This window comes from Xyrauchen texanus, chromosome 38 (genome assembly GCF_025860055.1).
Source record: "Xyrauchen texanus isolate HMW12.3.18 chromosome 38, RBS_HiC_50CHRs, whole genome shotgun sequence".
In the NCBI taxonomy this organism is placed as follows: Eukaryota; Metazoa; Chordata; class Actinopteri; order Cypriniformes; family Catostomidae; genus Xyrauchen; species Xyrauchen texanus.
In genome coordinates, this window is record NC_068313.1 from 19,387,884 (window position 1) to 19,402,971 (window position 15,088).

The window sequence follows — 15,088 nt, forward strand, 5'->3', positions numbered from 1 at the left end:
AGACTGAAAAGGGGAAAAAACAACATTATTGAATCTAATGACTCAGAAATCTCTGTTATGAAGAAATCAGTAAGATTGGATTCATACCACAGGATCCAATGGTCAAATCTGCTACCATGAACTACTGATTTTCATAAAATGTCAGTCATTTCATGGGTACCATACATAGTTAAAGTAAAAGCAAAAACCTTCTAGTAAAAAAATTCTGATTTAGGTTACAAAATAGTCCTTTTTAAACAAGTTAATGCCATTTAGGATAGAAAAACATACATGTTATTTTTGTCTCTTGAGTGCCTCATGTTTCATGAATGGGCCTTGTGTTGTATAAAAGAGTGTTTTCATCCAGTGCAAAACTAAATAGTTCAGAATTACAAATGGTTTATTTTTAGAATAACCATATCTACAGTACATTACAGCATTATATAGAATTATGTATGTTCAAGTATGGTGAAATACCATCGATACCATGAGAATAATACTTCAAAAAGTCTTTGAACACACCAAGTTATAAATAAGCAGAATAATCTAGTGCAAATAGAGACAGATAATGACACAAAGTGTAAAAAGCAACAAAAAGCATCTTCTTTGCACTAAGTGCAAATATCATTAGATGCAATTTGTACTCTAGTGAAAATAGTGGCAGATCCTATTACACCTTTAAATACTAACATACAGTATAGTGGCATCACTGGAGCATTGTTTTTGTGTTTATTTAGATTTCCTCAGACACCCTATACCAACCCCTAACCTTCCCTAAAAAAAATTAACCATGGTTTTACTAAAGTAACCATAGGATCACCATGGCATTTTGTAGTAAAATCATAGTAACCACAAAATTAAACATGGTTACAACATATTACTGTAGTAACACCATGGTTAATTGCCTCAATAGTTTCCACCACAAAACATGGTTACTAAAATATTACAGTAAAACCATGGTTAATTTTAACCAGATCAAATCCTTCTCTCAACTCTCTGACCTTCACTGTGGCCAAATCACTGTGAGGAATAGTATTATAGGATCATATACCCAAATCTTCAGCATGACGAAGTATTTTCACACCTTTGTTACACTCTGAGCTACTACAGCAACACAAGTGGATCACAGTTTGTCATGAACTTCTGTGTTTCCACCAGACTGTTAGAGTGCAAAAAGTCACTTCTTTCTACATTCTCTAATACTGTCTTTGAAGTGATGAGGCGAGAGAGCAGGATCTAAATGCAGCTTCTGTTTAATCCACAAAGAAGATGAGAATACATAGAAGACAATAAAAATAAAGGTTACAAACCATAACAGTTGTGTGTAGTGAAATTCACACAAATAACAATGATCCAGAACTGACAATGAGGGAACAAAACTAGAGGGTAATTATACAAACAGGTGATGATAAGGAAATGGAGAACAGGTGATGAAGATGGGGAACAGATGGCAGTGATGAGGGCAGTGCAACATGGAAAACGGAGTTTATGGCAAACTGATGACATAAGACAAAAAACTATTTCAAGATAAGAGTCCTTGCGAACATAATAGTAATACACTGTGACAAACAGACTAAATGCCTGACTCGTGGCTGTCTTGAGCTTGGTCTCAGCAATGGTGGGCGAAGTAATAGTAAATAGCCTTTGCCAACACGATGGGCTATTTACATTTAATGTATATAGACACTTCATTTTTTTAGCATATTACCATTTTTATAGTATAATCATACTACTGATAGGAATGAACTTTGCATAATATATTTACCATTGCTCTCTACATTACAGGGGAAAATAAAAATGACAACATGGTTGACTTTGGTTGCAATTTTTTTATTGAATTCTTATCATAAGCTTTGAAAATTTGACCTTTAACAAAGCAGTCTCTAAACTAAGATATGGTTTCTAACAATTTTTGTACACAAAATCAAAACAGTAGAATATTATCAACTGGATTTAGTTTTTTGCCCTCATTTAAGATTAAGATTCAACTTTATTGTCATTGTGCAGAGAACAGGTACATAGCCAATGAAATGCAGTTGTTTTCGCATATCCCAACTAAGCTGGGGTCAGAGCGCAGGGTCAGCCATGAAACAGCGCCCCTGGAGCAGATAGGGTCAAGGGCCTTGCTCAAGGGCCCAGCACTGGTATCTTGACGGTGCTGGGGCTTGAACCCCCGACCTTTCGGTCAGTAACCCAGAGCCTTAACCGCTGAAAACAAACTACGTAAATGAATGGTAAATGCATGGCAGCACAGGGTGCCAAGCGTTTACCATAAACTGAAATAACAGTTTTAGACTGTGAAGTGAATTAACATGTTCAGAATGTAAAATGAAATAGGTTTTTCAAACATAAACTAAAATAACATGTTTAAACAGTAATTTCAAATATAGGTAGGTTAAAACGACATGTTTAAAATGTAATTTGAAAGAACATGTTTCAACTATACAATTAAATGATTTGTTTTGATTGTTCATTTAGAAAAAAAAAAACATTTGTAGTCCATTAATGAAATAAAACACATGTTTTCCCTATAAATAGAAATAACATTTTTAGACCATTAATTAAAATACAACAACAACATGTTTTCACTGTAATTACTGTGTCAACAATTACTAACAATTACATTTCAACTGTTTAACCCTAAGAGTTAGGATTACTCCACCATGCATTTTAAACTCATTTAGAATTAGACTAAGAAACATTTAATTTCAGGAGGTTTTAACCTCAAGCTTGACTGTACAACACACACGAGTGGTGACCCCCAAAACCCCAACACTGATGAAACACTTCTAAATCTCTACATAATAGAACATTACAAATCTCCACCTTTATTCATCTTGCACAAAAACACATAAAATTGCTCTTAATTATTTTTATCCATGGTTAAGTAAATATACAGTTCACTGATATTTATATTATTAAATGTTAAAAACTTCATATGAGCCTTTTGGTACTACAAATATCTGTTTTTCACTTTATCTGATTTTTTATTTTGTTTTATATCTGTATTTTTAAACACTGTAACTACAAAAGGATTAAGTTAATCATGAATTACCTTTCCAGGAACAATAATTAAATGAATATACATGCATAGACAGTGCACAGTGTTACAAACACAAAATACCATCCCAGTAACACGTGTGACATTAAAATAATGTAATAAACATGAACTAAACTACATATATAAATATATATAAAATATAGCATAGAAAACCCCATTGCACATAAATGATATAACAAAATAAGAAGAAACATATATTTCCATAAAATTCAATGAAATGTGATGCTCATGCAGGGAATTCTAGGAATGTCCATTTATTGTTTTTCACCTTGATTTTAACAATAGTTTAATGTAAAAGTGCATGTAATCTCTTATTAGACATAGTATCAATGTTTACCATTAATTATTTTATATCTAAAAGCATTTTTTACAATATTTTACTATTATTACATGTATTACCTTATTAAATATATTATTGTTTTTTACTCTATATATTAAGGTAACTGTTACGAACGCCGGTGAAGGCGCCTCCTCAACCGGCCACCGGAGATCGGTTTCACCCGAGTATTGACTATTAAACTACATTTCCCATAAACCCACATACCTGGCGTGATTACGCTCCAGCTGACTGTCATTAACTTCACACTAATTAAAAACAGTGTCTTCATGTTCATTCATTGCGAAGTCTTGTTTTGCTCCAGCTGCGTTTCTGAGCGTTTATCACTGTTATTCCTGATTCTCTGTGTTTTGACCCTTGTCTGATTATACCGTCTACGTCTGTCTGCCGCCTGCATTTACTGAGTTTACGCCTGACCCTCTACCATTGATAATTACTGCCTGCCCTGATCCCTTGCCTGTTTGACTACGATTCTGCCTGCCTGTACATTCCTGTTTGCCTGCCAATTACCTTCGCCTGTACTTGACATTGCCTACCTTAATAAATCGCTGATGGATCCCAACCAACCTGAGTCTTCATTACAGTAACTACCTGTTAACCAATTAACATTTTTACTGTAGAATTATTACATAATCTTTCAGTTAAATTACGGACAGTATTTACTGTTATAGGAATCCCAACATAAATGGATAAAGTAAATTTACATGTTACATTTCTACAGTAATCTCACTTAGTGAAATTTTGCTTGATTTCATTTTAATAAAGTAAACTGAATGAGCAGCAAAAATAAATTTTACTTTGGAGTTTACTAAACTCCAGTTTAATTGTAATTTCCAGTTTTGAGTACAGCATAAACTAAATATCGTGTGCCGTAAATGTTATGTCAAATAAACTTCAAAACGTAACATTATACGTTTTGTTTTCAATGAGCAATATTTATTGAGAATGTGAATTTGGTGTGAATACATTTATTTTTTGGGGAATTTTACACTTTTATTTAAAAAAAAAATGTATGTTAAATTATACTGTATTTTCTCTGTAAAAATGAAAATGTTTACACTGGAAGAAATCTTGCTTTTATGGACATATTTTTAGACATCTCAGGTTTTTCCACGTGTGAAAAACATGAGGTTAACCTTAATTTAAAGGAGAATGCGTGTTTTTGTCAGTAACATATAATCAGTTCAGTAACAGGGAATATTTAAATTTCGATCTAATAATTGTATTTTAGGGGAATTTCACACTTTTATTGAAAATGGGGAATGAATATTAAATTAAACTTTATTTTCTCTGTAAAAATGTGTACTTGCTTATTTTTATTATTGGGGGTGACATCTAAGCCCCTGCATTGAGGTACTGTAAGTAAAAGTTTATATCCGAATCTGGGTTGCTAAAATTGTTGTATGTATTCAGTTGAGTACAGTGTTTCAAAGATGATCCATCATGTCTACAAAAGTGAATTTGACCTCCTTAACAAGCTGATCCAACCAAGTCCTCTGGCTATTGCAGAAAAAAACATCTGTTCTTGAAACTGAAATAAGTAAATTTAATAGTATGAAAGAATGAGAAATGTTTTGGCCTACTGAACAAAAGCATCATGTCTTTAACTCTCTTCATGGGGATTTCCGTGAATGTAACAAATTAAAATATGAATCATTTACCCCCTGGGACATTTAGTGCTATTAGAGTACATGAGCTCTTTTAAGATCTAATTCATAACAATGTTGGAAGTTATAATAAAATAGAGTACTCCACTGAGGGTATGCACATAGCCCTTTTAAAAACAGAACATTATGGTGGCCTGGGTTATAATTGGATGTAGCAGCACTAAGACTGATTAATTGATGTTTTTTCTTAAGGTAAAATTAAAACAAGAACAAGGATTGTAAAGTAACAAATTACAAACACTCTTGTTACTGTAATTAAGTAGTTTTTCTCAGGAATTGTACTTTTTAAAGTATTTTTATGTATTTTTAATTGAGTACATGGTTAATTGCCTCAATAGTTTCAACCACAAAACATGGTTACTAAAACATTACAGTAAAACCATGGTTAATTTTAACCAGATCAAATCCTTCTCTCAACTCCCTGACCTTCACTGTGGCCAAATCACTGTGAGGAATAGGTGTGAATATGCAGGGTTGCTTATGTGTTGACTCATGCATGTGTATGTGTGCATGTATGTCTGTTTGTGTGTGTACATGTCATGTGCAGCATGTGTTTTTACACAACTTTACAGCGAGTGGATAATTTCTACCTCCCTGCTTGTGCTGGAAAAAAACTGAGTATCCTTTATCACTTGCACATCTGTTGCACTGTGTCTATGTTTAATTGTGTGCAGTACATAAAGAACATAAAAGAGCCGTTTATGAAGGCATTTCAACGCCATTAATCCGCGCGCTTTATTGACGCTAGCACGCGCGATAGATTAAAGCCACGCGAGGAAAAATAACTCTATGGAAAGCCAAAAGGGTCAGAATTCACGTGGTTTGTTTCGCCATATTAAGTTTTGAAAGGTCACTCGTTAAGTTAAGGCCTCATTTGCTCATGTACATAACTCCTCCTCTATCGCGTTTGTATGGCGTTTAATATGGACAAAACAGCGCAAGCGCAAAAACACAGCGCGCAAGTGAATTTCAACAGTGTGAGCACCATGACACAGCTCGCACGTAAAATTTAAACCTGCAGAACTTGCAAATCACAAATTCGAGCACAAAAAATATGATTGTGCACACAAATTAACAAGTCTCACACACGCGTGAGTTATTTTCTGCACACAAGTCGGTTTTGACACTCAGGGGCGGGCCCAATCTTTTCTGTTAACAAATGTTATTGGCTGCTGACCAAATACTGTATTGATTGGCTGCATCTCTTCGAATCTCTCGTGATTGGCTGTTGTTGGACGAGAACAGACAGAAAGCGGGAACTTTTTATTTTTGACAAGAAAAAACATACAAAACTCTCTTAATGGAGAAATAAGAAATATACATCAATTGGAACAATACAATTATTGTCAGTGTAAATGAAAGAAAAGCGTCCCCTACAAAATACTGATCAACAAAAAGCAAACAACTACGGAAGAGGATTAGGGCCAAGCAATAATAAAAAAAATAAAGCCATCTCGAGATTAAAGTCATTATAATGCGAGATTAAACTCGTTAAATTTCGAGAAAAAAGTCGAAATACAATCTTGAGAATAAACTCATTAAATATCGAGATTAAAGTCATTATAATGCGAGATTAAACTCGTTAAATGTCGAGAAAAAAGTCGAAATACAATCTTGAGAATAAACTCATTAAATATCGAGATTAAAGTCATTATAATGCGAGATTAAACTCGTTAAATGTCGAGAAAAAAGTCGAAATACAATCTTGAGAATAAACTCATTAAATATCGAGAATAAAGTCATTATAATGCAAGATTAAACGTAACGAGTTTTTTCTCGAAACACAACGACTTTATTCTCGATATTTAATGAGTTTATTCTCAAGATTGTATTTCGACTTTTTTCTCGAAATTTAACGAGTTTACTACTCATCAGCCTCTACATTAATTCATTATATAGATGAAATGCAGGCTCAGAGAGGAAGCCAGTCAGTCTTGGGGCTGGGAAAGCAGAGCAGGTGCAGCAGAATAAGGCCAGGTTAGGAAATCAAGTGTACATCAAATATAATATTATTACAGGAATGTCTCTCTGAAATGTTTGATTCTGATTTGTCAGTTGCAACATTATATGACCGATAATGATCGCCGTCAGTAGCAAGGCTTTATAATGACCGCGCATCCAGCCCTTCTTTCATGTCTCTTATCACACTTCAGATGGATTCGCTCTTGTTTTATTCAAACACAGCTAGTGTCATCTTGCCTCTCATATATATGGCGTTTAATATTGGACAAAACAGCGCAAGCGCAAAAACACAGCGCGCAAGTGAATTTCAACAGTGTGAGCACCATGACACAGCTCGCACGTAAAATGTAAATCTGCAGAACTTGCAAATCACAAACTCGAGCACAAAAAACATGATTGTGCACACAAATTAACAAGTCCCACACACGCGCAAGTTATTTTCTGCACACAAGTCGGTTTTGACACTCAGGGGCGGGCCCAATCTTTTCTGTTAACAAATGTTATTGGCTGCTGACCAAATACTGTATTGATTGGCTGCATCTCTTCGAATCTCTCGTGATTGGCTGTTGTTGGACGCCATACGTTTGAGGGATCTACGGCAAGTCGGAAGATTAAAATCGTTAACGGCAACGAGAGCCTTTGTTTCACATTGCAAACGCACATTAAATGACTGCAGCAGACTTTTGGCTAACTAAGCTGGATATTCACTAACCAAGAACCTATTTACTAACTTTAATTCACAAGTTGGTTTTCACTTAGCCTGCTGCAGTGTGTGTGTTGCTAATATTACAGAAGTAGGCCTATTTATTTACTGTTTACAGATATAATTGCTGTTGGCCAGTTTGTCAACATTTATTGTTATTATGCAAATGTATTATTGCATGAGATATTGTCAGATTCACATGGAAATCTTAGGAAGATTGTTTATTTAAAAGTTTCATCTGCTGCTCTACAGACAGTCCTGGATATCAACCATTGCTGATTTGTAGTGTATACATAGTTGATGTCTTCTTGTGATTTGTTCTTTAACACAGATTGCAGATATTCTACAATATATATTTTTTTCTATATTATCTTTTCTATATTTCTATAATTATCTATAGTCAGAATTTGTTTAAGGTAGGTGTGGTTATATTATATAGTGATAGTAGTGATGCAGGCCAATATTTTGCCCCTTCTGAAACATGGGATACGTCTTCCGACATGGTTGTGTAAGAAATGAGAAGCTACACAGTGCACCAGTTAGGGTAAAAAGAATTGTTGCCAGCTGAAACGTCATAATCACTGCGATAATGATCCGTTTATAGGCTCTTAAGTATCTGCTTATTAAATCCAAACAGCAACTTTTCTTTTTTGGCCAGGCAGTGTATTTGACTGCATAGTGTCTGATAAAAACAGGTCTTAAACCAAGACATCCTGTGAGAACACCAATCATGAATATATATATATATATATGTCAGCAGTCATGAATCATTTTACTCTTATGGTAACCCCACTAGTAACTGTACTGCTACTACTGCACCCAAATCTAATGTTTGTATTAGGCATGGACATTAATTAATTTAGTAGTACAATACTCTAACACAAAACAGGTGAACATTTCTTGAAATTTAGAATATAAGTGCAACCTTCAACCTTTTAACCTGTTTTTCTTCAAAATAGCACTATGCATAGACAACAACAACATCTAGATAAAATAAAAATATCATGCATCCAAGGTGCATCCACAAATGAGTTGTAACTGCAAGGTTTAGGTGTGATGCACAGGCACAAAGGAGAATCAAATTGCAATATTCAAGTAGTGATTTTACTGTTAGTATATTTCAAGCTGAATGAATACTTGATTAATCCATTACTAGTGCACATCCCTAGTTTGTATGTCGTTTATGTGTTAAGTATGGATTACATCATGCACCACCTTGATGCCATGAAGGACACACACACACACACACAAAAACACAGAATGATGCCTCTGACGAAGACGGCTACTTTTCAATGGAAGCATTGAGTCTGGTTCATCCCCAAATGTGTCTGCATTGGATGGAGACTTGGCTTCTGCCTCAGATGAGATGAAACCGCTACACTCATTACCTTCAGTGAAAAAGCTAAGCCTCAGATTGAACACACCCTTGCCTGCCTCTGCAGCTTGTGAGCACCTTTTAGTTGTGCTGGATAGCTGTTCACACCTAATCGAGCCAGGCTAGACTGTATACATTTCGAGAATCAGCTCATTCTGAAACTTTACAATAAAATTAAAATGTAGGCTCATTGTTGACCTATTCATTAAAATAGCTGCAAGTCTGCAGCCATCATGTTCAAAGCATTGTCAGTTTATGCATATGCATATTCATTTGTGCTGCCTAAATCCCATTCTAAGGGTTTCCAGGATAGAAAATGTCTAAAAAAGTGATGGAGGAAGGATGAAACAGCACCACTTGTGAAAGAGTTTGCCATTCCTATGGTGCAAAACAATGCCACCTAATCATTGTGGACTACATTAAATAACTTACTAAATCTTTATTACAATCAAATAACAATTCTATTAAATTATCTAATAACAGTGAAAAGTATCCCATTTTATTCAAGTGTTAATTTATTTTAATGAACATTTATTTATATATGTATTTGAAAGATTAAAAATATATAATAATCCCATGAAATATGTTGTGCTTCTTGTCCACCATCAGCAGCACTTTACAGAGACCCTAAAAAACGACACTGACATTTTAAAACCTGCTCATTAAAGGTTTTGAACCTTGAATTTTGTGATTCATGATGCAATGAAAATGTATTTTGGGCTTCAAAGAAACCAAACAGTCCATAAATCTGGCTTCATTTTTAAATGTCTTAAGGTGCACAATTTTACGTAAAGCTTTCATCTAAATAAAAATCTATTAATACAGATTTATACTACAAACCCCTAGAATTTAAACAAGAGACAACTGCAGATATACTTGATCATGTCTGAGCATTAAAATTGCAAGCCTCTCCAAATTACATTCTTATAGAGTTCCATTTAAACTTTCATCAGCCAGAAAGACACAAATTCAAAACGATTTAAAAGTTTTTACTGTTTGGACATGAGCTGACTGTTTACAATTTTAAGTGTCACACAACTGTTTTAAATATGTTAAAAGCAATTTAAAATATAGGAATTAATTAAACTGTGGTTAATAACAGCACATATACATATTCCCATTGAAAAATTATTGAATTGTGCAGAAACACAGGCGTGCCAAGTTATTGACATGTGAAATCGAAATACCATCAATGTGTCAATTCTCGAAAAGGTCAGTCTTGGAGGATGTATACGAGGGTGAAAAGTTCGAACTTGTTATACATTTACCCATGCTTATTTGTCAAGGTTTCAATAACGGCAACTAAAATAGGTGCATAACATCAATTTAACATTTGAATATCTTTGCACAAAGATAACATGATCAAAATACTATGGCCAAAACATACTATACCTTTTTTTCCATTTCTTTTTTTGTTCCTTGTAAAGGTATCTTTTTGCAATTTTGTAGCATTACTGTAGTGATAGTGGCAACCTCTTCCCCAATTTCTTCAGATGGATGCATAATAAATACTGATTTGCCATACAAGAGACTGGACAACATGCAGAGATTTTCAAACTGACAGCATTTATAATTAAAAACACTTGCGAATGCAAACATGATATTTTGTCAAAAATTATATATTTATAGAATTTACAAACAATATCACGAACGTGTACAATTGACTAGATGAAGAAAGCTTAACTCAAACCATCCCCCCAGCCCTCATCTCAGTCCAGTCATTTACTCCACAAGAGGGCCACAGCTTTACAAATCCCCACATCATGGTAGTTGAAGTAGCAAAGGCCAGCAAATGTGACAGTCGATAGAATGAAGAGGCTGGCGTTCGCTGCCTTGACTTTAAAGTCTCCATGGACGTAGTCTGTCAAAACCTGGCCAATCCCCCTGAAATAGACACAGGACAGAATACCTTAGCCTTTAGTTAAAAAAATTGTGTACTGTCATTTTCATGAATTTCATAAATCTTCAGTGAATGCAACTTATGAATGAATTAGTAGCATCTGTGTGCCCAGATTTAATGCAGGGCTTCTGCAGGTTTTATGAAGCAAAATTTAAGACAATTTTTTTAAATGAGGGATAAAAAAAATTGCATTTTGATTTTATTTAGTACTGCCCTGAAGAAGTTATATGACAACACATCCTCACATATATACCACATGACAAAATAGTACCTGAATTTACACACATGATCCTGTTACGAAGTTTACATTGCCTTGGTTTCTAATATGGTGTGTTGCTTTCTCGATGATCAATAACTGTTTGTTTAATAATTGTTCATGAATCCCTGCTTTGTCCTGAGCAGTGAAGATGTCCACATTTCTTGAGAAAAAACCCAACTACAGTAACATTTTTGGTTTTCTGCATCTTCTACACATTTGAGTTCTTCCCAACAGTGGCTATAAATGAGGCAAAGATTGACAATTGATGGATTAATACATAACTATTACAAAAGATGCAAACAATTATTGATGCTCAAGAAGGCAACATAAGAAGAACCAAGGGGTGCAAACTTTTGAACAGCATGATTGTGTAAATAAGAGTCATTTTGTGTTATGAAGCTTTTGAAGGGCAGTACTACATACAAATTATAATAGGCTATTTGTATACATACTTAAAGGGGTGCGGAAACTTATAAAAACAAAAGGGTTATGCAAACGTCTGCACTTAACTATAGGTTATATAGTTTGTGTGAAAATTTATATTTTCAAAACTGTTAGTTTTTTCACAATATAACCACATTTTTGCTTTTTTTATTTTTATGTACAAATTCCATGTAGCCTATCCTACCCATATGATATCATATTGCATGTGTAATTATGAAATGACTTGTCATTTCAGGTACACATTTTAACACAAAATTCACAACATTGCAACCAAAAATTCAAAATACAACCCCCACATCTGAATATATAAGTGCTTGTACTATGTAAAAAGTGCAGTGTAGTTGTCTAAATGTGACATTGTCTGATTTACCTCCGTGCTTTTGGGAAACGAACATTAAAGAAAAATAATCGCTTAGATATTCACGTGTTGCACAAAGAAATAGATCGGCTTCTTTCAGCTCGTTGTTGAAAACACATTTTTATTGGTGCATTTCTACTTGTGCTGAATGACAGGATGACAAAGAGTGTGTGCCAAGCGTATGGCGTCATTGCCATGGTATCCAGATACATTTCAGTAGATTTGCAGAAAGACTAGAATTAAATTATCAAGTCAACGTGCAACGCTTTGAAATTGCTTCTTGTAGAGCGGAGGAGGGCGGGGCCGGGCTGGAATGACGCGTTATGCAGAATGGACCACGTTATGCAGAACAGGACAGTGAACAAAAGTTTCAATATTTTACTTCTGTCAAGCAGTAGTAATAATAAAATACCAAAAATGATCTTACCAGTGACCATGTAGAGTAAGTGCAGCTGCTAAGGAGTAGTCAATGGCAGGGCCTGGGAAATAATATGCAACAGGCATCAAGCCCAAAAGAATTACGCTCAGGGCACGCTCTCCCGTCCAGTGCAATGAAGCACCTTTGGTCCCAGAAGCTGTTATAAAAGGGGGAAATCATCCATCAAGAACATATCCACATTATGTTCTACCACATCATCACTATTAAGTATTTTAAATGGCATATTTCTCTCTTTAGGGTTCTTTAAACCTTAAATCACAGGCTGAAGTAGTTTCACTTTAAATTTATATCCCTGAAATTCTATTCCTGGTCGTAGAAGAAGATTTCCATCTTTTTCTGTTTTAAAAATATCAGTTTACATTATCCACTATTAAGTGACAGTTCAATCCTCCTGTAGCCACAACAAAGAAAGAAATCAATTTATTTTAAGGATCTGGAATAAAGCCTCGGTGACCCACTAACTGATGCTATGAACCTGTCACTCTGCCATGTTTACTTTGTAGCTCTATTAACAATGTTTTCAATTCCAACTACACAATAATGATGTGTTAAAGTAATCAATCTAAAACTTGCGCAGTCAGACAATGTTGTTGACTATTAGGCTAATAAAATGGGATGCAATTACAGACCTTTGGACCAGGGTACATTTTAGCACCTGATGGGATACAAGCTTCATTGCATGGCAGAGCAACCAAAAATTTTTTTACAAAAATAAATGATATACAACATAAAACACAAACCGTAGTTGGAGGGTGTTCCATGTATCTTTGCTGAGACTAAGTATGGACAATCATGATCCTTCTTCTGTACAGCCAAAGGTCTGATAAGGGAGGTAGAGCGAAATAATAGAGCTGGGGAGATACAAAAATACAGGGAATCATATTGCATTGATTTCATTCAGAATTCTCATTGCAAGTGTACAAAATCAGCTATTTGGCTATATCATGATGCAGGACCTGTAAAAGTCATAAACTCTGATTTTAAACTTCTACATAATGGCCAGTCATGATGCAAAACAATGCTTTGATAAAAGTAATAAAAAGCACAACACAAATGGAAACGAGGTAAGAATCTAACTGACACCCTTTGATGTACAGCCCGTGTATCTGAAATAATAGGGTGAGCTGGGTAAATTACCGTCCTCGGAAACGAAAAGGGACGACCAGCTTGAAAAATATTTTGCAGGGTTGTTAGCATGCTAGCTATACAGTTCAAGTACGCTTACTGAGATTTACATGAAACGTAACACTGCTTCTTATTATTTACGACTTGAAGGAACATAAAACGTGGCTAAACAGACGAGATACAGGGTATGATGATAAGCAGCAAAAACATGAAACAGAGATACTTACGCCTGAAACCTCTGTGGCAAACTGAACTTATCCTGACAAGTGCCGCCATGATTCTCACAAACAAACCAAGGTCACTGGAATCACCCGGATGTCCTTTAATGTTGACGCTGCTGCCTGAGAGATTATTTAGCAGATGGAAGAAAGTTAAAAGAGCCAATCGCCTTTTAGATACAGACATTGCCTGTCAGTAAACTCGCTAACGCGCATGCGCATTAGCTTTACAAAGAATCACAATGTATGATTCCAGTATTGTCAGAGTTTAATGCTGATTTGAAAAATGTTCTTTGTTCGTAATCTTGACCAACTGTTTTTGATATTTCGGTGTTCTCCCATTCAAGATAGGAGCTGCACTGGCATGACTGGAAATAGCCTCCAGAGAGCGTCCCAAAGATGGCTGATAGTGGACTGACTTGCTAGAGACTTAGGTTATATTAAAATGTAACGCTAGCTGGTAGCTGTGCAGTATACCTCACTCCCCTGGCGTCAAGAGGTGCACTAACGACTGACATAAGGGCCTGTATCCTTTAGCACACCTGCCTCCAATGCCGAATACTGGGGCGCACCATATTTTATACTGTACCGATACGTGTTATTATTCTTGTGACCCCATATGCATTTTTATCAAAGTACCCTTTGCTATATTATCCATTCATTAATCCAGATATAAAAAGAGTAGTTAGCTTCTTGTAGCAAAATACATGCTCAAATATAAATAGTATGTATATTTATGCAGCAGCGCTCTTTACTCATTTCACTAGCAGAAAAACAGATGCATACTCAGAAGGCATAAATAGCAAGGACGATTATAATGAAACAGCTATGCCAAATTAGGTAAATAAATGCTCTAACAGCATTCAGTAGTTTAATCACTAACAGCTGAATTTGTGGGCGGGAGACTGGTATAAATGTTTGTAGAAACGCCTACTGTACAGGGGTGACATGTTTTTGGTGCATCTTTTTTTATGAACTCTGTGTGTGAGACCTTTAGTCGGAAGTTCGTCTCACTAAATCGATTCAGCCCGGCTCCAGCTCTAAGATGTAAGGTGGGCCATATGACCCGCCGGGTGGCCCGAACAGTTGGAGGGATGGGTTTAATGATTGGTTGGCCTGGTGTGAACAGGCCTTTAGTGCAAAACATTTGCCCACAGCAGCCTAAATTGAGGAACCCTGCTCTAAATGTGTACTCAGTAACTTTTTGCTCGCACGTTGTAAGTACAGTGACACCTAGTGGTGTGGATGCAGCATTTAGTTA

At 35.4% G+C, this 15,088-nt stretch overlaps 1 protein-coding gene across 1 annotated transcript; it reads right to left on the reverse strand.

Annotated features, from left to right (window-relative positions):
• Positions 1–10,057: 10,057 nt before the first annotated feature.
• Positions 10,058–13,967, reverse strand: LOC127631454 (succinate dehydrogenase [ubiquinone] cytochrome b small subunit B, mitochondrial-like). The gene is made up of 4 exons (XM_052109564.1): positions 13,837–13,967; positions 13,225–13,335; positions 12,473–12,620; positions 10,058–10,968 (listed from the first exon to the last, which is right to left on the reverse strand). Exons 1-4 carry the CDS (start codon positions 13,883–13,885, stop codon positions 10,803–10,805), a joined length of 474 nt encoding a protein of 157 aa, XP_051965524.1. The 5' UTR covers positions 13,886–13,967; the 3' UTR covers positions 10,058–10,802.
• Positions 13,968–15,088: the final 1,121 nt, after the last annotated feature.